At 43.9% G+C, this 27,458-nt stretch overlaps 1 protein-coding gene across 3 annotated transcripts in view; it reads left to right on the top strand.

Moving 5' to 3' along the window:
• kcnc2 (potassium voltage-gated channel, Shaw-related subfamily, member 2) overlaps positions 1–27,458 on the top strand; it is a 122,820-nt gene that overhangs the window by 85,607 nt on the left and 9,755 nt on the right. For all 3 annotated transcript variants that reach the window (XM_026148176.1, XM_026148175.1, XM_026148177.1), the window contains exon 2: positions 25,366–26,299. In XM_026148176.1, the coding sequence (XP_026003961.1) occupies positions 25,366–26,299 (934 nt within the window). The remainder of the gene's footprint in view (positions 1–25,365; positions 26,300–27,458) is intronic.

Below are 27,458 nucleotides of genomic sequence, written 5' to 3'. Positions count from 1 at the left end.
ATGTTGCACAAATGGAAGAAAGCAGTCTTACATATTTGTTTAATATGTGCGTTGAAGGACATGTCCTGGTCAAAAATGACTACAAGGTTCCTCACAGCGTTACTGGAGGCCAAGGTAATGCCATCCAGAGTAAGTGTCACGGATTGCCGAGGCAAGCCGTGTGGGATTGTAGGAAAGGACCAAAAAGGCAGCAGCTCTGGTGCAGGTGAGTGTTTATTTACAGTGGTGGGTAAGTACAATCAGCGGTGGCGACAAAACATGAAACTGGAAACCTAAACTGGGTAAACTAAGAAGACAAACCAGAATGAGGATGCAGGGAGGTCCGGAGAAATATATACGGGAAGACGCAGGGAGACCAAGGGGAAACAACACAGACGAACCAGCGATTACCAAGACAGAAAATACAACTTAAATACACTCAGAGAACACAGGGAGATTACACACAGGTGGGAGACACAGCTGGGAGTGATTAACATGACGAGACCAGGGAGGCAAACTGAAAACACTCACATAAGACGCAGACCTTCACAATAAAACAGGAACACACGGGGGGGAACAGGGTAAACACCAATTAGAGAACAGAACCAAAATCGCAAAGAGAAAACACAAAACGCTGGGTCAAAAGGACCCAGGATCATGACAGTACCCCCTCCTCAAAGGCTGGCCCCAGACAGCCCAACAAGAAAAAAAAAACAGCCAGAAAAAACAGAAAACAACCCGACCAGGGCGGGCGGCGGGGGCCCAGGAAGGAGGGCTCGAAGCAAAACAAAACTGGAGCACCAGAAGGCAAAAAGACAAAAACAAAAAACGAGTCCAAAACCAAAAGAAACGAAGCACACCAGAACACAGGAAAAAACAGAGTCCAAAACAGAAGAGCTCAGGGGGCCGACAGCACAGGAGTCCAAAACAGTTCGGGGGGCCGACCGTGCGGACGGCAACGGCGGCGACGTGGACACAGTTCGGGGGGCCGGCCGTGCGGAAGGCAACGGCGGCCACTCAGGCGTCGGCGGTCTGGGGGCCGGCCGTGCGGAAGGCAACGGCGGCCACTCCTCGGGCCCTCCAGCTGACGTGGCATGAGGCTGGTGTGGTTCTCCGGAACCACCAGCTGACGAGGAAGGCTGCTGGACGGGCACCTCGGGCCCCCCAGCTGAAGCAGGAGACAAAGGCCGGAGCGGTCCCTTGGACCCTCCAGCGGAAACAGGAAACAAAGGCCGGAGCAGTCCATCGGACCCTCCAGCGGAGACACGAGACGAAGGCCGGAGCGGCCCCTCGGACCCTCCAGCAGAAGTCATCACTAAGCCAGCAGTCATGGAGTCCTCTGGCAAACACGAAGGCAACTGGCAATGCACTGAGCACGGGCTCTGCACAGGCAATGCTGATATGGCGCAGTTCTCATGTAGCTGCTTAGACTTCAGGGGTCTAGAATCAGCTGGGGACTGAGACCTAGCCTCTGGGGAGGCCCTGGAGCGGCAAACTGTGCCAATGGCGGCTGAACCATGAAAAGCACCTTGAGGTGAAATTAAACTTTCTCCCTGCACGGGGTGAATGAGTGAAGCCGATGATACTGGAGCCAGAGCTACGGGTAGTGGGGGCACTGGAGCTACTGGGGCCTGCGCTACAGGCGGCACTGGAGCTACTGGGGCCTGCGCTACAGGCGGCACTGGAGCTACTGGGGCCTGCACTACAGGCGGCACTGGAGCTACTGGGGGAGGCTCTGGAAACTGAACTGAGGGAGGCTCTGGAAACTGAACTGAGGGAGGCTCTGGAAACTGAACTGAGAGAGGCTGCGGGGGAGCTAACTGAGCTGAGGGTGGCTGCGGGGGAGCTAACTGAGCTGAGGGTGGCTGCGGGGGAGCTAACTGAGCTGAAAGAGGCTGCGGGGGAGCTAACTGAGCTGAGAGAGGCTGCGGGGGAGCTAACTGAGCTAACTGAGCTGCCGGTAGCTGCACAGGCGATAAGCAGCTCGCGTTGACATCCGCCACACAAAACACAGCCCCTGAATGAACAGTCACAAAGTCTGGAACCGACACAGAGTCCTCACTCACCACAGCCAGCGAATTAGAAGTCCGAACGTCCGGCTGTGGGGTGGCGCACCCGCGGCGCGATCGGCGTTTCTTCCCCGCAGATGGCTCCGACGGGCCGGGCAAGACCACATCCGGCGAGTCGGGCAGCGAGGCAGGAGTGGCTGAGAGAAGGTGGGGTGTGTGCCGGAGAAAAACCTGCATGGTCGGAGGAAGCGAAGTTAGAAGCCATGGCAGGCCGGAAAAGAGCCGTTGTAGCCGACTTTCCACGGCGCGGCGAAGCTCCTCTGGAGGGTTTTCAAGCCACAGCCCGAGGAGAATCTCCACGTTATATGTAACGTCGTCCCGGAGCTCCTCGGACGGATTTACTGCTGCAGGGTCCATGGTGGCTGGTTCGTACTGTCACGGATTGCCGAGGCAAGCCGTGTGGGATTGTAGGAAAGGACCAAAAAGGCAGCAGCTCTGGTGCAGGTGAGTGTTTATTTACAGGGGTGGGTAAGTACAAACAGCGGTGGCGACAAAACATGAAACCGGAAACCTAAACTGGGTAAACTAAGAAGACAAACCAGAATGAGGATGCAGGGAGGTCCGGAGAAATATATACAGGAAGACGCAGGGAGACCAAGGGGAAACAACACAGACGAACCAGCGATTACTAAGACAGAAAATACAACTTAAATACACTCAGAGAACACAGGGAGATTACACACAGGTGGGAGACACAGCTGGGAGTGATTAACATGACGAGACCAGGGAGGCAAACTGAAAACACTCACATAAGACGCAGACCTTCACAATAAAACAGGAACACACGGGGGGAACAGGGTAAACACCAATTAGAGAACAGAACCAAAATCGCGAAGAGAAAACACAAAACGCTGGGTCAAAAGGACCCAGGATCATGACAGTAAGAATCTGGTTAGATACCATATTTCTAAGATTTTCAGGGCCTAAGACATTCCTGCAGTTTAACTAATTGGTGTGTGTTATCTGGCTTCATGGACAGATAGATCTGGGTGTCATTAAAAGTACATGGAAAATCCAAAAAAGTAAGCAGGAAAAGTTTTGCATGCCATCCAGGTGCTTCAGAACCATCTAGAGCAAGGTGCACACAGCATCGTCTACCCCTCTACCTGTTCTACCTGTTCTGTTCTCTAGCAAATTGGAGGACGTCTAGGTTTTCCTGAGTGCCATGCAAAAGTTACGTTTTTGCTAGTTTCAAGTTTTCATCACAAGGGAAGTCAAAGCAACAGGCTGAAAATCATTTAGCGTCAACCTGGAGCCCTTCCAGGTTGAAGGGACTGCGAAACTCAAGAGACTTTGAGAAAAGACGAAAGAAAAATCCCAGCCAACTGCTCAACACCGTTCTTAAGGATTTGTCCGTCTATTTTATCTGGACCTTCATATTTAAGACTTTTAATATTCCTTGACACCCTAAGTGTGCATTCCTTGGATTCATTGCCTGGATCCACGTGGATCCTGGATTCCTTCTGGTGCAACACAAGGCCTGGACTTCATGTGACACAAGTATGCAGGCAGTTCCTGGAGGATGACGGAATCGATACCGTTGACTGACTTCACACTCCTCCCGACTGAGGGTCACAATCAGCCAGGGTTTCAGGTGAACTCATTGTGAAACCTGGCCCCACCCTATCATGTGATTTCCTGAGGTCAAAAGGCCCAGGATGTGAGTGGGCGTTAAGGCGTCTGGGAAGGGATCTCATCACTGGATTATAGATGGCAGACAGTTGGTGTCGTAAGCCCCACCCTCTGTTCAAAGATGGTCGTTCCATCTTGGACCTCAGATTGTCCAGGAACTCAAAGACGCCCTGGTTCAGGTCTGGGAGGAGATCACCCAGGACATCATTCATGGTCTCATTAGGAGCATTCCTCACAACACTGGTGTCCTTTGCATGTATACAAGTATGTGAACGTGTACTATAGAAACTCCTGAGTACCTTGTTAGTGAATAAATGATCACTAGAAGCCATGATGTCAGAGTTAACACAGAAGGGAACAAAATATGATGAGTGACAAACAGCACCTCTTTCTGCAGTTTTTCTGTTAGTGCACCTCTAAAGTCTTAACTAACCTGCAGTTTTGGTATTCACTGGATGAATCGCCCCCTCCCAGTCTTCCTCCCTGTCCTTCATGGTGCCCTACGTGTGCAGTATATCATAATTTCAGGCTGCAGTTGTCTCACATTTTAGGATTTTATCAAAGCCTGAAAATGAAGAATATTCTAGTTTTGGGAGGCCACAGTTAGGATGCTTGGGGTTATGAATTTTCCATAGTGTGGTATTAGCTGTTCCATGATGGAGTGAGAGAAATCGGTACTCAGGCTGCTCTGTTTTGGACACTGCCAGCTGGGCTATTTGTGTGTTTGTGATCCACTTCAGTGTAGTTTTTGTCTAAATTAAGCTGATGAAATCTGGAGCAGGAAACTTGTCACAGCATAAATAATAGCAAAGTGACAGATAAAAGTATGTATGTGACGTAAAGGCTGTTTTTAGCAAAATGAGATTGACAGGAAGTGGTGCAGAAGTCAGCAGTGGGTACTGTCTGTATGTGTGTGTGTGTTCAGTCACACTCAAAGAGGGTATGTAGAGCCATTTGAATAGGCCTGTTTCTCTTCTTTATTCTTATCCTCCACATAATTGCATGTTTGTTTCTTTTAAAAGACAATAATGTATTCATGAAATCTTGGGAGGGACGAGTAAATGCCAGCTAGGCTTTTAATCACAACAGAAAAGAGGGCAGATACTGACATGAATTTTTAACATTCTATCACAAAGACAAACACACAAATCATATGTTCCTTTTCGCTCATCTATAAACTGACAACAGGAAAAAGGCACATAATCCATATTTATTACATTGCTATTCAATGTGTTTGAAAATCCTATTACACTGAACAACACAGTCTCACAGTGTGAAGGAAACAAAGTCTAACCTTGGTCATTGCAAGTCCTCAGTCAGTGCAAGCAAATTAGTCCCAAAATATGAAGATTTAGTCAAGTTTAAATGCAGCCCACTTCCAGCGCTGCTTATTGAATGAATACCATGAGCTCTCACAGTGGTGTGTAAGGAAATGTGCTTCACTGTTTGCTGGGGTTTTTCTCCAGTTAAAGTCAAGTGACAGATTCATCAGGATGATGGTCTCATGTCTTAAGTCAGGTGAGCAGACTCCAAGTTAATTTTCAAGTCTGGCAAGTCCAAGAAATATAGAGTCTCAAATCAGTGAAGACAAGTTTTCCTTTAAGAATCAAATTTGTTGCTACTGGACATCTCTACACTTGGGTCAGATCTTAAGGGAATCAGAACACGTTTAAATAATGAGTACTGCAACACCCCGCTAGACTTTAGAGTAAACACGTTGTGTCAATAACAGCTCCATTAGTTAATTCATAAAAGCCCCATTTGAATATCCAGGATAGACAGACACTACTTTTGCTGTCTGACCTATTTCTTGCTTCCTATGATTTTGGAAGCATTTCTTAAAGTCTGTCAGTGGTATTTTTATTTGTCTTGCTGTTCCAAGGTAGTCAAAGGAGTGTGAAATTAGTTTTTCTGCCAAAAACGATTCCCTTCCAGCTCTGACTTTTCCAGCTCTGACTTTGCCAACTTGTCAGTATTTCTCCTGACAGAAGCAGGTAGTGTTGAATAAACCTGGAATAACACACATCAAAAAAATCTGCTTCCTTTTCAGCAAAAACAGGAGTTCACTCTGTGGGTGGGGCAGAGATATAGGAGAGGTGGAGAATGACCCAACCTGGGTGTCTATTGTCTTGTGTAGTCTGGGAGAAGATTGGATGATGGGGTGGGTGCAGTTTTCTTTGCGGTGGGGTCAGGTGGGCTGCCCCGGACTCTGTGGGGTGGGGTGGTGCTGCTGCTGTGGGCCCCGATCCGGATGGGCCTGGGCCCTCTTGCCCTGGTGGATTCCAGAGTGTGGGGGTGCCTCCTGGGGTCAGCGGGGGAGCTGGCCCCAGGGAGGGGCCGCTTCCCCCTCCCTTTCTTCCCTCCCCACCCTCAGCTGCCTCCCTCTCCACCACACCTACACACACGCAGGGCTTGGGGTGCAGGTGTGTCACCAGGGTGCAGGCGAGGCACTCCCCCTCTGTCCCCTTCTGGCCGCCTGTGCCTCAATTTTATTCTGCAACCTAGACATCCACATTACTCACACTCTCACATAACACATACATATAGGGCCTTGGGGGTGAGCACGTTCTACAGCATCCAGAGGATGTTCTGTGTATTCAAACCCACCTCTGGCGCTGGTGCCCTACCCTCAATTTTAAATGCATATAGACACTGAGGGTTTTCGGGAGGAGCCGTGCTGCTCTCTGAGAGGAAGCTAGTACCATGCCCTCCTGTGTTTTAAATGCACTTTAGAACAGCACACAGCAACACTACATATCAGCGGGCGGAAGGAGGTTTGGGGTCTTGTGGTCTTCACTCACCCCCTTTCTGTTAACCAGAACGGGGGTGAGTTCCAGCTGGGGGGCTGGGAGGAGGTGCTGGCCGTTGAATTGGGGTCTGAGATGCGGGGCCTCCCTGCTACTGCAGATAAGGAGGCGGCCTGCTTTCCACCCCAGAGAGAAGGGTTACATCTCCTGGGTCTGGGTACGGTTTGCCCCTCTGGGGACGGGGGTACCTGGACCTGGGATATAGAGTATGTTTGGGGAGTGTGAATGTGTGCACAGTGTCTATTTGTGTCTGTCTCCACGTCGGGTGAGTGCCGAGTATTTTTTTGTGTATATGGGGGTGGGAATGCACGTTTGTGTCCGCGTGCGCCTGTTCGTCTGTGTCTATATGTCAGGTTGGGTCTTAGACTCGACCTCTCTGGGTACATCTCAGGCCCTCCAAAGTACGGAGGCCTAACTCCCCTCACCACACTCCATGCCGGTGGCTGACGCCTTCAGACGTTGGTGTGTTGGTGGTCCTTGGTGTCTGGGGCTGGGCGCTCATGCATGTACCGGCTCATTTCTGGTGGCCAATTGGCGGGGCCTGGGGCCTGGCTGGGCCCCTTCCGGGGGGTGGGGTGTCCTCAGGCCTCTGGGCATGAGGCCCGGTCCTCTTTGGCACAGCTGGCTGCCGGCAGAGCCCGCGGGCACGCCACTGCAACCCCCTCTGGCCTCTGCTCCGTGTCTGCTGGGTGACCTCTCGTTTGGGGCTCTACTCAGCTCTTCCCAGGAGGGTGGCATGGTTGCCCCCCTGGTGGTCCTCCTCGGGTCTTCGTATTCTGAGGCCTCTGGATGTCTGGGGCCTGGATCTCCTCCATACCTGCTTCATGCCCTGGGGGACGAGACTATGGCTCCCCACACTCCCTAGCAGATTGTTACATGGAGAAACCTTTGGAATCCAAGCGTGCTGATCCACACAGGTGTACACAGACACAAACTACACCTTTCTTGGCTGCTGCTCAAAGCACATTGTGCGTTGTCGATCTAGCTTGCTGCACAATGATCCAATTGGTAAGGTAAATCCGCTTGGCATCTTTCTTGGCTTTCAGACAACAATTCTGATGGCTAAAGATCCAAACGGGAAAGGCAAAAACAAAACAAAAGAAACACTGGCTTGTATGTCTGCCTTTTTCCACTGTGGCTCACACGACAATCCTGTTGTCAAATTGAGGCTCCTCAACTTACCAGACAGCCAGGCCCAGAGCGCTCTGTGCCATCCTGAATCAGATGTGTTGTGGACCACGAAACATCAAGGATGTTAAGTCAAATGAGGCTATTCGTCTTCCACTGGAGCCTCGTCTCTGATCCTGGTCTGTTTCACATGATCGTGTAGGACTTGTCCAAGCAATGAAATGTTGTTACTGCTGCTTTTAAGTTAAAGGAAAAGTATACATTTTTACTTTTTGTAAGTTTCTATTTTTTTAACTGTTATTTATTTATTTTGTCAAGATTCCAAACACAGCACAGTAAGAGAATCATTTGAATCCACAGGATTTTGCACCTACACAAGGCTGGAATGGGCTACAAGACCATCGTCAAGCAGTGGGATGGTGTCAACAGCTGGTGTGATTTGCAAATGGAGGAACCATAAAATATCCCCCTCAGTCTGGAATTCCACGCAAGATCTCACCTGGTGGAGTTTCAATGAAAATGAGAACGCTGTGGAACCAGCCCAGCACTACTCGGGAGGTGATGTCAAGGCAGCTGGGATCACAGTCACCAAGAAAACCACTGGTAACACACCATGTCGTGAAGGACTGAAACTCTGCAGTGCCCGCAATGTCCCCCTGCTGAAGAAAGCACAAGTTTGCCCCTGAACATCTCAACGATTCAGAGGTGAAAGTGTTGTGGTCAGATAAGACCTGCCTAAGAATGCTGCCCCCACCGTCAAACATGGAGGTGGAAACATTAAGTTTTGGGGTAGTTTTTCTGCCAAGAGGATGGGACAACTGCACCGCATCAAAGGAGGGTGGATGGGGCCATGTACCATCAAATCTTGGGTGAGAACCTCCTTCCCTAGGCCAGGGTATTGAAAATGGGTCGTGGATGGGTATTCCAGCATGACAGTGATCCAAAACACATCGTTAAGGCAATAAAGGATTGGCTGAAGAAGAATATTAAGGTCTTGGAGTGGCTGAGTCAGTCTCCTTAATCCCAAAGAAAATCTGTGGAGGGAGGTGAAGGTTCGAGCTGCCAAACATCAGCCACGAAACATTAATGACATCCTCTGCAAAGAGCAGTGGGACAGCATCCCCCCTGAGGTGTGGGCAAAATTTATAGCCGACTACGATCCACGCCAGACCTCTGTGATTGCCAACAAAGGTTTTGCCACCAAGTATTAAAGCACAGTTTGCAAAGGGATCAAATACTTATTTCATTCATGAAAATGTATAACTTTGTATAACTTATAACTAAATTTATCACTTTCTTGAAATGCATTATTGGTGCTTGTTCTGCCTCTCACTGTTCAACCATTGAAATCATGGACTGATCGTTTCTTTGTTAGCGAGCAAACGTATAAAACCAGCAGGGATTCAAATCATGTTTTCCCCAGCTGAACTTTTTTTTGTGACATACGGGTTCTTAAATACATCAGCACCATTATGTCTACTGTTCATGCCACTGTACTGTAAACGTGCTCAAATAAGTATCAACATTCATGAGTCAGTGATTTGTCTGAGGCAAAGAGCTGAAATATTGATGGTTAGATGAACAGATGAAAGAGCAAAGCAGTAAGAGAGGCTTGTTGGTTATATTTAGAAGCACATTCTCACTGGGATCTTCAAGCAGGAGTATTTTTGTCTGACTGGAGAGGTTGAATACAGCTTTTGTTGTAGGTTTTTGAGTGATGTTACGATAAGCGTTCACATGCTGTCTGCCTGCTGTTCACTTTAATCTTTGTCTTCAATTCTTTGTTTTTCTTTTTTTTTTACCAGGCATTATTTGGGCCAGCTTTGACAGGAAACAACAGCTGAGAAATGTGCTTAGTTTAAGATACAAGGAACATTGTGGTGACACACAGTTTTATTAGCTGGTTTGCTCATTGTTCATGTAAGGGATGTATACGGGCATTTCAGCACCAGTGCTTCATTCTTAACAGGTTACACACCTCCCTAATCCATACTGCACAACCTATGGAGCCTATAGGCTTCAAAGAAATGAGTTAAAAGGATGCAACTTGGACTGTTTAGATATTTGTCCGGGTACAGTGAAGAGATGGCACGTTACCACTTTTTTTTATATGTCCGATACCGACACCAATATCATAAATTTGGATATCTGCCGATACTGATATAAATCCGATATAGCGAATTTTATAATCAGTAAAATGTTTTTTTTAATATCTTGCTGCATTTTGTATAAGTTCATACTCAAGTTTAAAAAACAAAACAAAACTAAAGCTATTCTGTTATACCTGTATGCAAAAAATACACTGCACCCAAAATATTTCATAGATCAGCAAAATCTAATAAACTTAAACCTGCTCCATCCTTCCTATTCTGGTATTTTAAAGAGTACTTAGTGGAAATATTAACCCTTTAAGACCTACCATAGAACCAAGTCCGCCAGAGCTTATATCATATTTTTACCTGCTGTGGAGCCATTTTTGGGAGCATTTCAAGTTGCTATACATCAATACAACCATTATAGCCCAGATTTTAATAATATGTGTTCATTAAGTGCATAGTAATTACATAAATTGCAAAAAAGTGCAATAAACTACAAAAAAAATTGAAAATCGTTTTTGTTTTTTTAACATATATTTCTAGTTAGAGAAATTTAAGAGGCTTATCCCTCAAAACTGTAAATACAAAAAAGTTGCACAAAATAGTTTCCCACCACAGGAAATTTATTTTGAGTGTCTTCATAGTTTTATTTTTGAAATACACCAATTTTTATACACTGCAGGAAAAACGAAAATAAATATTATACTGCAAATTTGCAAAAAAGCAGCATATGCATCAAAATAAACTATTTCCAGCAGTGCAGTATGAGTCCTAAGCATCCCAGAAACGACACAGAAAGTCATAAAGTCAAAGATAACTTTTAAAAAGACGAGTATAGGCCCTGAGGGCCTGATAGTAAAAAAGACTACATTTCCGCGAAAATGACGTCACTTCCGGTTTTGGGCAGGTAATGGCGGAAATGCAAAAGTTCGCGCTGACGTCTATTCCAACGTAGGAAGTGTTATGAACAGCTGATCGGACCGGCACAGCGTGTTTCTGGAATATTATGTTTTTGTTCCTGCAAGCGCTTTTTATGCAGTTTTTGCAAAGCTTTATGTGGAAGGAAACCGTGACCGAGGACAAGCTGATGGCATAAGATGTGAGTACAACTCCTCCGGTTTCATATGCAAAAAATTTTTTTGAGCTAGCTTACGTGGTTGCAGTGCTACTGGGATTTAAAAATAGTTACGCAAAACAGAGCGTGCCCGCTCCGATCGGCTGTAAAGGGTTAAACAACCTAACTAATAGCAGGGCTCTAGAGTGCGACCAATTTGGTCGCAAATGCGACCAAATTTTTCAGTGGTGCGACTAAAAAAAATATTTGGTTGCACCTGTGCGACCAACTGTTCAGGTAACAAAAAAAATAAAAAATCTGCAACCTTCCCTGTGGTCAACAACAGACACACATTGTGCCCCTATCGTGGACTAAACCAATCAGAGATAGTCAGGGGCGGGACCTCTCTGATTGGCCGTGGTCCAGTTGAAAGTGCAGGTGGAAGTGGGAGGTGAGTAGCTTGAATAAAGCGATATCAATTCATTAAATCCTGAATCGACTTTTAAACATAACTGTGTTTTGCCAGAAACGCCAGATTCTCAGATTAAAGCTCACAAAACCATTTCAACAACAACCAAACAGCAAATGAGAGCAGGTACACGGACTCCACACAAAGACGTAAACACAACTTTTTAAAGTTAGGCGTACTGGTACGCCCATGGCAAAAAGTTAGTCTAGAGCCCTGAATAGGGTTACAAACTCCCAGCAAAAAAAAAAAAAAAAGGGAACCACCCCCACTCTCCGCCTCGCGATGCTTAATTGACGTAATCAACTTTAATTTAATGCATGTGTAAAAAAATAAATAAATAAATAAAAATGCACAGAAATCAATTGTTTTTCTACAATATTAAATAGATTCAAAATCTTCTTCAACAGAATTGCAGACTGCACAGATGGTACCTTCCCAAAGGAAAATGTACTATAGCTTACTAGGGTATAAATTTGACTTAATAGTTCATATACAGTAATGGACTTCTATATATTTTACATCAGATTAAAACTTTGGGTGAAAGATTCAGATAATTATTTATTAAAAGCTAGACAATTTAAATGACAATAAGAAAGAAAAGTATTTCTTTGTGCCCCCCTTTCCCTGTTAATGCCCTATCGGCCCCCCTGGCAAAACTTTGCTAGACCCGCCCCTGCACAGTTACCAGCCGGTGTAGAAAGTAACATTAAATAAGTTCTACCAACAGCTGATCAAGCTTAAACGTGCTGCTGTTGTTTAGCGCCTGGTTTCCTCTTTCTGGTGCAAAGTGGGCGATAAATAAACAAGAGAGAAAAGCCAATCAGCTGATCATTGATCAGTTTCATGATTGAAGTAGCAACAGGAGAGGGAGGGAGAGAGGCAGTCGCTGGGAATGCTTTACAAACATTCAGAGATGAACTTACACACTTGCTTTACTTCTCTGGGATAACTGTCTCGGAGATGAAATGCCGGTTTGGAAGCACGTAGTGAGGCTCCAAATGCTCAACCAGACCGCCGACAGGTCTTGCATGCCACAACCACTCTATCACGAGACGCATACTCCTCTGGCGCGCTAAGGTTATGAGCTGGGTTACACTACGTTGCAGGTTTTGTGATATTGAATGGATCAGATTACATTTTTTATTTCTCTCCGATATCTGATCCAGTAATTTAGGTCAGTATCGGACCGATACCGATACGTAATATCGGATCGGTCCATCTCTAGGCAGAGACTCACAAACATGCAACAAGTAAAAGCTGTTGCAGTAAATGAAGGTACGCATTATTTGGTGATTTCTTTTGGTTCTAGACTTCAGCCATTGATTTTGACTGTGACGGATCCAAGACTTCAAACAGTCCTTATGTATAAAATTATATTAGTTTTTCCAGTTACTTATATAAACACTTTGTATCTAAATAAACAGATTAATATAGTGTTATGCTCAATAAGTTGAATTAAGTCTGCACTTCAGTTATATCTTGATTATTTGTGATCCACTGTGGTGATCCACGTATACAAAAATATGCAAAAAAAACCTTTCTGTATGTAACACCGGCCAGTTTCTTTGGTTTTAGCTGTTCTGATTCCTTAAATGGAACTATTACTTCAGCTTTTGTTATTTTAACTTTTCACATCAGATGGTTTGTCACACAGTGCAATGAAAAGGCTTGGAAACAGGGCAAGCCCTACAAAATGCAGGCAGGTGACTGGAAGTAGCAAGCTATTCTGTTTGTATTAAAATAAAAATGTCCATGTAAAGGCTCTAACAGGCTGTGATTTTCCAAAAATACAGCCACTGTTGTGACCCTGTTGATCAGCAGTTCTCTCGAGATGCTGCCTGGTTTGAACTAGATGTGGTTTAATGGCAAACACAGGCTGAATCCTATCAACATAATCTATCTTAAATGCTCCATGAACCTAGCTTTGTCACATCGTACTTTTTATTGCACAATTGGCAGCACGGTGGCACGGTGGTTAGCACTGTTGCCGCACAGCAAGAAGTTCCTGAGTTCAATTCCAACATCAGGTCTTTCTGTGTGGAGTTTGCATGTTCTCCCCGTGTTTGCGTGCGTTCCCTCCGGTACTCCGGCTTCCTCCCACCGTCCAAAGACATGCAGCTTGTGGGGATAGGTTAATTGTTTAATCCAAATTGTCACTAGGTGTGAGTGTGAATGGTTGTCTGTCCCTGTGTGTTGGCCCTGCGACAGACTGGCGACCTGTCCACGGTGTACCCCGCCTCTTGCCCTATGACAGCTGAGATAGGCTCCAGCGCCCCCCACAACCCTGAAAAGGATGAGCGGAAGTGAATGGATGTATTGCACAATACCAAAGAAATCATATGAGCATAAATTAGGCCTTGTGCTCATTAAAGCTGAATCTCTCTACATTTGTCTTGACCCTTTGAGTCAACAGCAGGGGCTGGCAAGGATTCATTTGTCTCTACCTCAGCTCCCCAACATTTCCTCCAACGCTGACTTCATCCACTTAAAGTGACAACGAATTATTCAAATTAGCATGCCTGGAAAAAATGTTGATAGGCTATTTTTAGCCCCAACAAGTGGCTGGTTGCCAAAATCTGTGGATTTAGAAGGGTTCCCTCTGTGAGCTGGCTGTCATGTCACAGCGAGCAGTATAATGAGGGAGCTAATGCCAGAGAGAACATTCTGTGGTTTTCGGTTTGCAGTGTGGGGTTGGATGTTGCTTGCTAACATCTGTCCTGCATCATCTGTTGGTTCTCAGTAAGCGCTGAAACCAGTCTCTTAGGCTGAGAGACAGCAGCTAATGTTGCATTGTCATTAGTCTGTGCTAACAACAACAAAAACATGTTTTTAGTTCAGGGAGACCGAGGCAGGAAGTGACAGTGAGGGGAAACCCTCTCCCTGCTAAAGAACATGAGCATTCATTTACCCCTCTGCTGCCTCCTCCGCCTCCCATTCTTCTTCCCTTTCTCTCTCCTCATTTGCGATTCACCATCGTGAGCGATCACAAAAAGGAAAAAAGGAACGGTGCTGTTTCCATGGTGGCAGCTGACATGGATGAAGAAAAGTGCAGTCCTGTGTCTGACAAAAACATGCGTTTGGGGAGGACTTTACTGTAATGTAAGATTAATAGACTCTATTTTTGCCATCTCTGATATTCCCCAGGACTCATCACTGTCCTCGCAGCCCCTTGCTCTATTTTTCCCCTGCTTATTTTATAGACACAGGGCTTTCTTTTATTAAATAAAGGCTGAGATGGAAATCAGTTACTTGGCGGTTTAATTATGTATGTGGTACGATGATCTTTAAATGGTCCATTCAGTTAACTACACTGATTAAAGTTGATTTAGCTGCTGTTTGATTTTAGATTGGGAGCTGAATGCGACAGCATGCACAGTGCTCCTACAGGGTGGCCCAGCTAGCAAACAGCAAGCCTAAGAACATACACGAACTGTGTATACAGCTAACGGGCTGGACTCTCCGGATGCAGCCACCCAAAGGTTCTCGATCCCCACAGGGCGAGTGAGCTTTACAGAACTTTAGCTTTAAACTACTTCAAGATTTCAAAATCTTCTATATCGGTGCCAGTTTTCTATACTCTCTCCTTGTCTACTCAGTTCACTTAGCTTTCAGTGTTAGTATTCAGCAGACTGACTACACAGAGTGGACAGCAGCATGTTCAGCGTTTGAAAACAGCATCATTGGAGGATTGTGTCAGTCACTTGGCCTCTTATTCACACTTGAAAGGTCAAACAAGTGAAGAATATCTTCATGTAGACTGAGCCTGTCCTTAAAGAAAGGGCTGCCATCAAACTTGATGTTTCAATTCAAATCAACCCATATGGAAAAGAAATAGTAAAAACTTATATGTGATTACTCATGAAAGTGGCCACTTTCTCATTACTTTCATACATCGTTCCAGTAAGTATCCAAAACATACAAGTTTCATTATATAATTTTTCAAGGGATCTTATATCTGTTTTCACTCTTATATGCTTTTCATACAAGTTTCACACAAGACAGATACAAACTTTATAAGATTTATATATATCTTTTCCATGTGGGAATTTTCACATGAAAGCAGAAAAAGCTGAAATAGAGCCTGTTTGTGATTTGCAAGGGTTGTTTTTCCTCGTCTGATTGTCTGATGTCAACACTAAAACATTAGTTTATTATCAAGATTTGACCCAAATACATTTGGGATGAAACACATTGTTTTTTTAAATGTGTGTGGACACAAGAAGTGACGCAAATCTGACTCTAATGGGATCATGTAACTGGAAGCTCATTGCAAACACGTTTACAAGCTTCTTCCAAACTTTATGAAAAGTGTTTATAGCTCACTAGTTTAAGTTTCAGTAAGGCTACTGACAGTAGCTGCTAGCGGTCTGCTAGTCCTACGAATAAAATCCTAGTGTTAATTGTTCACTTGTTTGCACCTCTTTGCAGGCATCAGTGTAGACCTGTCCACACATGCAGAGCATCAATGTGTCTCGCTGATCAAGCTAACCAAACTTTTATCCAAATATGTTTTTGTTAAATAAACAAATGAATAAATAAAAAAAAAAAAACAATGACAGTTAAAATGTCAAATGTGAACAACTCTTTATAATTTAATTCTCTGTCCATAAAAGACACTTAAAAGTGATTTGTGGCATAGATACATGGAGGTTTTCTAGATATGGAGACAGCTAACGGTTCATCTGGAATATGTGGTCCATCTGTTTTGTCCGTCTCTCTCGCTAGCTGCAAAAATCCCTAATCTGCTCGGATTACAGACTTCCAAAAGTCAGAAAACAAGCAGCTGTGGAATCGGTTTGATTTATGTTTACGAGACTCACTTCATTGGTTACTAGGCAGCGCAAAGAGAGGAAGAAGACAGGGTTAGATACAGCGCTAGACGCTCTCGTCATTATGTAGGTGATCAGTGTCGCTCCCTGGTGTGTTGTCAGAAAAGTGGGTTGTAGTGATGTGAAAGCAAGGAGGGGGAGTTGCTTTGAAGAGACACAACACTACTGAGTGACAGACGGAGGGATGTCTCTGCCCGGGGGTCTCTGCTTCCAGCTGGAGCTAAGCTCAGCGACTGAAGGAGCAGAAAGCTTTGGATGTCTGCACGCTGATCTCTGCCTGATCCAGCTAGAGTAATGCAAGGTAGCAACATATTTACACTGAGAGGATCTGTTTGAACTTTGATCAATTAAATTTGTGTTTAATGGAAAAATGCTTTTATTTTTACATTTTTTTCAACACTGAAATGAAAATGTTGTTGTTGTTGTTGTTTTGCTCACTTCAGAAATAACAAAATATTTAACCATCACCAGCTCACCGAGCTCGAACACACGGAGCAGTTCTAGTATTTATTTGGGAGTCGTGTTTTTGGCTCTCTTTGAGAAATGTCTGGCTCTTTCAGCTGCGAAACCTTCAGTGTGCTCAGCATCTACTTCTGGATGCTGTGTTGTTATGAGTATTATAAATGAAGTATAAATTGAGTTCATCAGAGCTTTTGAAATCTGACTCTAAATGAATCTAATGACTGCAGCAGGTCAGTGCAAGCAGGTGCAGCACATAGATCCGTGTTTCCGTGTGACTTTCACCCAAACTGAAGAACAGACTTCTTGCACAGTCTGCATCACACAGACAGCCATATGATAGTCGTAGCATTCATTCAAACGTTCTCCAAATGCTGATAGGTCCAGTTCAGTTACTCCAGTTGGTGGGGGCGGAGCCTGGCAGACATTAGTTACAGCTGCTGGTGTGAAATGGATGAATCATGAATTTTAAAAAAGACCAACCCTACAGCTGGTCTGAAGTCTGAAACCATTTATGCAGCAGGCGACTGACTCACCTGAAGCCAAGTGGCCATTAGACGAACTGCATATTTATCCCTTTTTCTTCATTACAGTTGGTCACCAGAGGACTGTGGTGCTCACTCCCAGTGGTAGCTGTTATTCTGCCCTCACTGCTACACTCCATACAGTTATGCAGATAGATAAACTCCCCGAACACTGACAGGTGTATCGTCCCTTTTATTGACGCTGCCTTCAATTATCAACAGAGTGAAACTACAAACAGAAGAAATAAGCAATATTCAGTCTATATATTCACACGATAATGCAAATCAGTTGACTGAACTAGCTAACATTGGAAAGAAAGTAAATCTGAATACAGTACACCTTTAACCATAAGAGTGCATAAATAATAGCAAATATAGTTGCATTAACTCTTGTTCAACTTAAATACTCATAAGCGATGCTTTCTGTAAAACAACGAAGAGGATGGATGTAGATGTTTATCAGAACAACATGCTGAGTCAGTCTTTTCTCAAAGTATGCTGCATTACTAACTCTACAGCTAATAACAAACAAATCTTGGCATGAAAGAACTGTAGTGACTCTTGCTGGTGGGAAGAAGAACTACACCAGCACAGCTGTTCACCACTGGGATAAAGTTCATTGACTTGGTAACTGCCCATTTTGTGTTACAATGTCATAAACCTCATGTAATGTTGGATTGGACTAAAGAGCTAGTGGAGTAGCAGCAGAGCCAGAGGGATCAGGTGTCTCGAGGTGAATGCACCCTCCCAGTACATGCTATCTTTGCATACTGGGAGTTAGGGCTGCGACTATGTGGACGTGCAGTTTAAGCTGAGACATGGAAAAGCCCTGAAACTGAAATTATAACCAGACAATCAGAAGAGAAACACAAGACAGCTCACATACAGGCTCAAACCCCACAGGTTTCATCATGTCAGTGTGCACATGCGTGTGTGCATGTGTCTGACTTCCTCTCAGACTGTGTTAGCACCTCCAGGGTCCCCTTAGCTTCATCATGTCATAACAGCTTTACAGGGGCCTTCACCATCACAGTGGTGGATGGTGGTCTCGGGTCCAAGGACCGAACACAGAGCTTCCACTCATAGTGTCAAACAGATGGTGGACGTGAGGACAGCAAGCGTGCTGATTGGCCAAGCCAGCAGGGCAGTTTCTGAAACAGAGCCTGAGCAGCGCGGTGAGCTGGTTGTGTCTGTGCATGTGAATGTGGGGGATTTTTCACTGGGAGACTGCCAAGATTTGTCCATCCTACGTGTTGCTGTGCCAGTATACAAACAAATGTATTGTCCATTAGAGTCGTTCTGTTTTTAGCTCTATGACTGAGACCCAAAGCTACCGGGATTTACAGAGAATATCTCAAATCGTGGGGTTTAAGACATTTATCGTCACAACGGACTGTAAATGTCTTTCCAGACTGGCAGCTAATAATCATGGATCTCTCCATGACAGTTCAGCAGTACTGCAACCTCTGACACACGTTGAGCTCTTGCACTGTAGAGGTTGTAGTTTTGTCTCTGTGGTATTTACTACATTTCCGCTATAATAAATCCAACTGCTGTCTGATCACTATTACAAATGGAAGCACCTGACCCAGTATGCATAGATGGAGGTGGTGAATCAAACACAGTCCAAAGTGTTTCTGTTTTTTAAAACCATGTACTCGAGCGAGAACACAGCAGATGTGATGTGCAGAGTAGACGAAGCCTTGACTTCATGTTTAAATCAGGACAAGGCTTTCTTTCATGTATCAACCCTGACTGCAGAAAGCTGTGGAGTCCACACACACTGGTGTTGAATGTGACATCTGTTGTGCTACTAGGCCAAAGGCAGTTGTGATGCACTGGAAGCTGGTGTGTTTGCAGCAGTTTGATCTGGCATTTTCCTCGTGTCTCTTTTCCTGGCTGTGGACAGCGAGAAGAGACACGAGGCAGAAATGTCAGGTGAAAAATTGTGTGATTATGTGGATGGCTTCCACGGTTCAAGTCTGACAACTATCAGACCCCATCAGGGTTTGGGGAGGTGATGGGGCTGCTGACAGAAACTCCTAATGAATCACTCTGTTTGTACAGTGCGTCTAACAGAGGTACTACATGGATGACTTGACATCTCCTGCTTTTCATTTCTCAGTCATTATGAAATCCTGGTTTCATGATGCTGCTTATGGTTTTTCTGAATAATCAGAGTTAACACTAGGGATGGGTATCGTTTAGGTTTCATCCGATACCGGTGCCAAATCGGTACTTTTGAAATGGTGCCGGTGCTTAAACGGTGCTCAAACCGGTGCTTAAAGAATGGAGAACACAAAATTGGTCCAAAAACCTCTCATGTTCAGCTGTTTTTTGTAAAAAGATAACAATGTTAGCCTTTTCTGCAGCTATGGGGCATATATGGTATATACTCTTGGCTGGAAGCAGTGCTTAAACAATGGAAAAAACACAAACTTTGTCCAAAAACCTCTCATGTTTAACTGTTTTCCACTTTTTCTTTGGTCATTTTAGCCTTTGTGGCCAGGGTGAAGGGAGCATCTGCCATCAAACAAGAAGACAGCCTCATGTAGCTATGATGGTGTTTGCTAGTTCACCTTACATGCATTAATGTAATAACGTGGTTAGCCTACTCAACGTAAATTACACACGAACAACATGAAGCTACTCACGCAGAGAAGAACGGCTGCTGCTGCATCATCATCCTCATCATTCTGCTACACTGGCAGGGCTAGGGGCCAGGACTCTATTCTTCGGGTTTTTGGGGGATGTTGCATAACAGGCAACCCACCTGCAGTAGATGTGCTCGGTGTGAGGTCTCGCAGCAAGCTATCAAATACAGCGCATTTCTGGGCTTTTTAAAAAAACGCTATGCGTCGCCAGGTGTTTCATCGGATTTGAGGAGTTACCTCCTTTGACAGTATCACAGTATCAGCTTAAAGCACTTGTTGCTGCTGAGTTTGCATCTTTTGCTGTGAAGTACAGCCAGACTTTTGACCGCTTCGCCTTGGACATTTTTAATCTGTAGCTCTGCTCTAACAGAACGTACGTACCTGGCCCCGCCTACTATCCTCGGAAACGTAAAGTGATTGGCTAGAAGTCTATCACAGCTCAGGGAAAAAAAGCACCGAAATAAAGCACCGAAATGTGCGCTGCTTTTCGGTCTGGTTACTACCGTTTATGTCAGAACCGGTGCCATCATGGCACCGGACACCGGTACCCATCCCTAGTTAACACTACATCATAAAATAATAAAATAAAGTCTTTCCTGAAGGAGACAGTTCTTCCTCTGAGTGGCAGATAGGGAACCAAGCCTAACGTGATGCAGCAGTGATATGAAAGCATTCAGCTCAGACACAATAAAATAACACAAAATCAGCGCCTGAGCAACATGAAGGTCTCATCTTTTTCCAAGCCACTTGTTGATATTCAGTAAGAACAAACGGCTGCATATATATTGTAAGGGGAGAGAAAGATATGCTTGAGATTTCAGTCATGCTTAAAGCAATGCCAAAGGTTATTGCTGTGCTAGTTGCCCTTGGAGACCAAGATGCTCAATTCAGTCTGCAGAATAAATCCACTGGACAAACAGAGCAAACAACACAGTGATGATGTTTTGTTTTTTTTGTTAGTGTGTTAAAAACACCAAATCAGCTTCAGAGGCACCTTTGAGATTCATCGTGTTTAGACAAAGAGTGCATTCAATCATAGAGACCATGTTAGAGTTCACTGATACAACAGCTCTGGTCCTTTAGTAGAACTGATGGATGTTTCCTTTTTGAGGGGAATTTTTCAATGCAGGAGATTAAAAAAAGGCCATATTCCTAATTTGTTTTTCATACAGTGTTCTGTAGTAGAGCCCTCCTGATTAACTGGACTGGTAAACTGGTAAAATAAAATCTAAATCTATCGATCCATTTTCTCACACTTATCCAACATGATGGCAGAAAAGGAGCCACTGTCCCCCCATTCTCTCTTCACACATAATGAAGAATGTTTCATACTTAATGTTTTTTAATTGATCAGCACAAGAATTAGACAAAAAATATAATTAGACAAAGATAACCCGAGGAAAATCAAAATCCAGCTTAAGTGAAAAGTTATTCAAACTACTTTATTAAGGGAACAGCTTTGAAAAACTGCATGTTGTATTTACTTGGGTTCTTTTTTTACTTTGTCTAATTTTATAATGTGTTTAATGAACTGAAACATCGACGTGTGACTGTAAGGAAGAGGACTGCCTTACTATTATTTATATTATAATCTGTATAGCACTTTAGAGAACACCTTGCACTTTATTAAAGGCACCTTATCAAGCACTTCATTTAGCATCGCACTTTCAGCATGGATTTGCACAGTTAAACATTTGCACACAAGAAGTTTAATTGAATATTTACTGGGAATTTCAAAATCAGTTGCTAGCCTTGTTTCAGATCCTGCATAGCTGCTCTTCATCTAGGAACGTGGTGGTGTCTGTGAGGAGAAAGGAATGGTGATTGAGAGAACATAAGCTTTTACCAGTAAGGAAACCTGTGTTCTCTCCAAGGTGTTTGGGCAAATGTTTCCCCGGGGTCCAGACACCATTTAAAGGTTCCGGGAGAGACCATGGGTTAAGGGAGTGTGGGGAATCCTTTGTGCTTGGGTTTTTGGGGTTTTATAATATTGGGTTTGGTGTAGGATTAAAGTCTATAATATTTATTAAATGTGAAATGTATGTATTTATTTATTTATTCAAATTGGTATATTGTATACTGTGGTGGAAGGTTGGGATTTAAGAATTCACCTGTGAGTGGAATAATGGTTTAGTCTGTGACAGCTGAAAGTATTTAAGGCTGCCAGCTCTCATTAGAGAGGGTTGATTGTGCTGTGAAGAAGCTCAAGAGTGAATTGTTTTTAAGGAGAGCTGTATGACAAATAAATATAAGTTTGTTCCACTAAAATTGTCCCGTTTCTCACTGTAAATCCAGCTGCTAAGGGCTGCCTTGTTATAGTGACAAATAAGCAAATAGTTTTTGTCAGCAGTATTGGTGGACATACTTTTTCTACTGTCAAATCTACAGTCTCTACCCCATGTGCACGTGACGTGGCAGCCGTACATGAAGGTCACAGGTCGTAGCTCCTCAGCAGCCGTTATCACTGTGTCTGAAAAACTCTCTGAAGAAGCATGCCACACAAAGGGAGCTCGTCCTCTGGCTAAATTAGATCTGCATTGTTCAGAAATCGACTGAACAGCGTGTGTGTGTGTGTGTGTGTGTGTGTGTGTGTGATGCTCCCTGTGCTGGCTTTAAACAGCGACTCATAGAAGCACAGGACTTCTTCATCATGCAGAGTGCATGTGCTGCAATCACATGATAAGTTAGCACTTTTGCATTTTTAACACCTACCATAAATAACCTTGTGAGGCTGTGTGTAAACAGGGGCATCAGTGCTACACCAGCATGTGAGTGTGAGTTCAGGTCCAGCTGCTGTACTGTGACGTGATCCAGCTTTTAAAGGCTGCTGTATGCTACATCCTTTCTCTACAGACGTGAACACATCAGAATTACATCCCAGCATGAGACAGAACTAGTCATTAGTTGGCGCAGCATCCACACAGCTACAGGAAACAGCTCAGGCTGCTCGTTTCAGCCAATGTCATGATAAGACAGAGATGGTGAAATAAAGACATCATAAAAGAAACACAGGAAAAAAGAATGAATTTTGAAGTAGTGAATTTTTCCATTTTTCTGTTTAATGTACACAAAGAAGCGACTACAAAACAAACAAAACAAACAAACACTGTGAAAATTTAAAAGAGCTTCCACAGGAGCTCTGACCTATCGGGGCATGCAAACTGGAGCTATGGTGGCATCCTGTGGTGCTGGCAAAGGATTGTTTGGTCCTGCTGGTTAGCATGTTACAGTGCATGCCACATATGCTCCATCAGATTCAAATCTGCAGTTTCAAAGCTGGGTCAACACCTTGGCGGGGTGCAGTGTCTTGCAGGCACAGGCTGCAACCATGGGTTGGTGCCTGTCTTTGGTAGGGTTAAATGTAAAAATAATATCTACACGTACAGCAGTAGTCTTAGATTTCTAGCAATACATTGCATTCTAATAACGTGATCAGTATTTGTCATGTTGCCTGTTGTGGTTGTGGCTGATAAGCACACTTGTAAACCCTGTAAACCAGCGGTCCCCAACCTTTTTTGCGCCACAGACCGGTTTATGTCTAACAATATTTTCATAGACCGGCCTTTCAGGTGTCGCAGATAAATATAACAAAATAAGACCAGTACCGGTACCAAAAAATGTATTCATAACACACAGGAAAAGACCCAGGGAAACAGAGTTAATGATAAAAATGATTAAAAAAATAACGCTAAAAACCGATAAAAACCTAAAACCCATGAATTTCACACCTGAGCCTCAACTCTCGCACGGCCCAGTACTGGTCCGTAGCCCGGGGGTTGGAGACCGCTGCTCTAAACCACAAAAACAAACTTTTTACTCATTCAGCTCTCAAAAACTATGCTTATATTTTGTATTCAAACCGTGCATGACGTGAAAACCCGTCTCAGTTGTTTAGATCTTGCATTTTGGAATCCTTCAAACAGTTTGGACAGACCCAGCCACGGCCCTCGAGAGGGAGCATTATTCTTCTGAATGATGTTTATTTTTGCAGCAGGTATCAGAATTTGATTGCATCCAGATTGAGTCCGATGATTTGCTTAATTTCTTAGCAAAATCAGAGTAAAATCCTTCACATGCAGTGCACTGTACTGCAGAGATTTATTGTGTTAGTTCAGAAGTGACATCCCACTGCAGCAATGGCGTCTTGTTTACCTTCGCCTACAGCTTGGATCAGTCTGTAGTAGAGGAAAAATAAACTCATAGCCCAATGTCAGAGGTGGGAACTGAACAGCCTTGTTATATTGCCTCTGTCAAACTTTTTACAGCACTTTCTGCATATCTATCTACATATACTATATAATCAACAATCTCAAAATACATATAAACTGAGTAATCCACAGTACATGGTGTTTAGTGATACCGACTTATCCCCACACACTGTGCTGAGGCTTTAACTTTGTGCCATTGAAAGTGTATGAACAAAAACACTTACAGGGTAGTAAAGATACATAAAGAGAGGCACTTGAGTGAATGCACACACACAGTTCAGGATCACAGTAACCCAAATAGTGGCAATGATATTTATGAGAGCGTGTGAGTCATGCAATCCAAAACAAGGCAGAGTGTGAAACGACTTCTTTAGAGCACAGTAGGTAGAGCACACCAGTGGAGGGACTGTGGGAGGATGGTGGAGAAGCAGCATACCAGGCTGTAAATCTGCTCCATCTAGCTCTTAGAGAGGGTTGAGCATGTCTTCTTCCACAGCAGCTCAATGTCTGGATTTGAGCTCAGGAAGCTGTTTCCATTAAGGATTTGCAAAATATGTCAAAAACATGAAGTAAAATAGCTTGGGAAATTATCGATGTTACTTTAATAACATGCAGACTCCCTCTGGGAAAATGAATAGATTGCTAATGCCAAACTGATGTCAATGATATTTTTATCGTAGATCTATAGATTTAGACTTTACCACTGTGCAACAAATTTCTATCTGCTCAAGGATGTCCAGTAAGGTACGCTACCAGTGAATGAGTTAAGAACAAGTCTGCAACTGGGTGCCAGTTAACCTATTATAGCATAGCAATTTACTATTGACCTTTCAAATAATACTGCATCTTACAGGGTTTGATAAGGTATGGCATTTTCCCAGTTGCCATACGTCACATCTTACTCCAAAGACGATTGCTTAGCACTAACATAAGTGACAGAAATAAGGCCAAAGTCAGTCGATCTATAATTAAGATGATCATTTTTTATAACGTGTTGCTAATAGACATGCCCAGATGTATTAGAGATCAGGGTTTGAACATCCTACAGCAGAATAGCCTTTTTAATTTGCCCTGTAAGCTTTGAGCTATTGGCTCTAGACTAATATAGTAACAGCAGCTAAACTATGAGGTCAGAATGAAGTATGTTTTTGAGAGCGGGTGTGTAACTCAATATGCAAAACCAAATGAAGAGATTCCCCGTCACCTTTCTCCACTGGGTTTGAAGTCTACTGGGCCTTTCTTGCTTTACTAGACTGGATCTGCATTCCCAGATTGAGTCTCCGCTCTTCAAAATGATGCAAATGTAATAAACCTGTTGTAGTTTGTCCCTTTCTCATGAGAACACTTAATGAAGGATTTTGGTGTCAAATCTATCCTAAATAGTATAGGAAGCCATGGTTGAAATGAAATGTAATGGCGATAATGTGTTTTTCTCTATTTTGTCTTCTTTCTCTTAGTTTATTGCCTTCGTGTCTTTGTTCTTCATCCTGGTTTCCATTACCACCTTCTGTTTGGAGACTCATGAGGCTTTCAACAAAATCATCAACAAGACTGATGTGGCGCGAGACAGCAACGTGACCGACTCAGGTCCACAGTATGAGATCGAAACGGATCCTGCTCTTACGTATGTGGAAGGTGTTTGTGTCTTCTGGTTCACCATTGAGTTCCTGGTGCGTGTGACCTTCTGCCCAGTCAAGTTGGAGTTTTTTAAGAGTCTTCTTAACATCATCGACTTCGTGGCTATCTTGCCTTTCTACTTGGAGGTTGGGCTGAGCGGCCTTTCTTCAAAGGCTGCCAAGGATGTGTTGGGTTTCCTCAGGGTGGTTCGTTTTGTTCGTATTCTGCGTATCTTCAAGTTAACACGACACTTTGTGGGACTTAGAGTACTGGGCCACACGTTACGGGCTAGCACCAATGAATTCCTGCTGCTCATCATCTTCCTGGCATTGGGAGTGTTAATTTTTGCCACAATGATATACTATGCCGAAAGAATCGGCGCCAAGCCCAATGATCCCACGGCTACCCTCCACACTAAGTTCAAGAACATCCCCATCGGCTTCTGGTGGGCCGTGGTAACCATGACAACACTGGGATATGGTGATATGTATCCAGAGACCTGGTCAGGTATGGTCGTGGGCGCATTATGTGCTTTAGCTGGTGTGCTGACGATAGCCATGCCTGTGCCCGTTATCGTCAATAACTTTGGGATGTACTATTCTCTGGCTATGGCCAAGCAGAAGTTACCCAAAAAGAGGAAGAAACATATCCCTCAAGCAGTGCAGGGAGGGTCCCCCACCTACTGCAAAGCTGATCTCAACACCACCTGCAACAGTACTCAAGGTGACCTGTGCCACGTCAAAGGGAGCAGGGTACTAGAACGCAACCGTTCAGGTAAGACCATATGTTTAGACAAAGGTCATATGGAAAACAGAACTAAGACGCTTTGTTTAACAGTTAATTCAGATTACACTGAAGGGGGTTGTTTATGTAGTGACAATGAAGAGAATTCATGAGGGACTTCCTTTCAGTTAGAAAGCCGTGGCCATCTGACAGATTCTACTGATTTCCCCATGTGACCCATAAGCTCCAAAGCAGTTTCCCTACAGATGACTGAGCTGTTTTTACAGCACCAATGCCAAAGGTACAGAGAGTGGGAGATAAGCATTCAGACTCCTTGTTTCCAAGTGTTTCTTCCTGTAAGGATTGCTCATTTGGTGCTCAGACCGTAGGTGGCTGTTTTTCCCTCCAGTACCATATCAGTAATTGACTCTGACACATCTGATATTGATGGAAATTAATGTTGACCTCTGTATACTCGCTTTCTTTCAATTCTAATACAGACATTCCTCAGGGTTGGTGCTCCCTACTATCTGTTTATTAAGTCCCTGAAACTTACATTTAATAACCGCAGAATATTTCATGATTCATTGACTGGATGCACAAACAGAATCATTCTGCCGTAGTCACCTCTCGGATTTTCTCAAAGGTCATTTAGAATTTAAGGCTGCAAAGATACTTTCCTCTCATGTGTCCTTTAGATAGGACATATAGATACCAGCTTTGTACTGAGTCTGATAGTTCATACAACCCCCAACCCTATGACATCAGAATATGTTGTTGTTTTAACTGTTGTTGGTAATGGCACACATATTTCTTTTCCAAATCATACAACTTGTTCTGAACAATTACATATTTTTGCAGTTTTTTAAATCAAACAATCACAGTGTAATCAAAGTACAGAATTGTAGCTTTTAATTCAAAGAGTTTTACAATAATGTTTGCATTTACTGTTTATGAATCACAGCCATAGTTCCCATTGTCAGAGGCTCAAAGTAATTGGACAAACTAACATAATTTTAAATGAAAGGATTCAAAACAGTCCTTTCAAGTCTGGAGCCCATGGATCTCATTACATGTATATTTCCGCCACTGAGATGCTCTGCTAGGTCTTTATTTAATTGCCACTCGTTTGTAAGTTGTGCCTTCAGTTTTTGGTTTTGCTTTTTTGGGGGAGGGGCTCCTTGCACTGATGTCTCTTTGGATCAAATAT

This window comes from Astatotilapia calliptera, chromosome 17, assembly GCF_900246225.1.
Source record: "Astatotilapia calliptera chromosome 17, fAstCal1.2, whole genome shotgun sequence".
Lineage (NCBI taxonomy): Eukaryota > Metazoa > Chordata > Actinopteri > Cichliformes > Cichlidae > Astatotilapia > Astatotilapia calliptera.
This window is presented reverse-complemented; position numbering and strand designations above follow the sequence as displayed.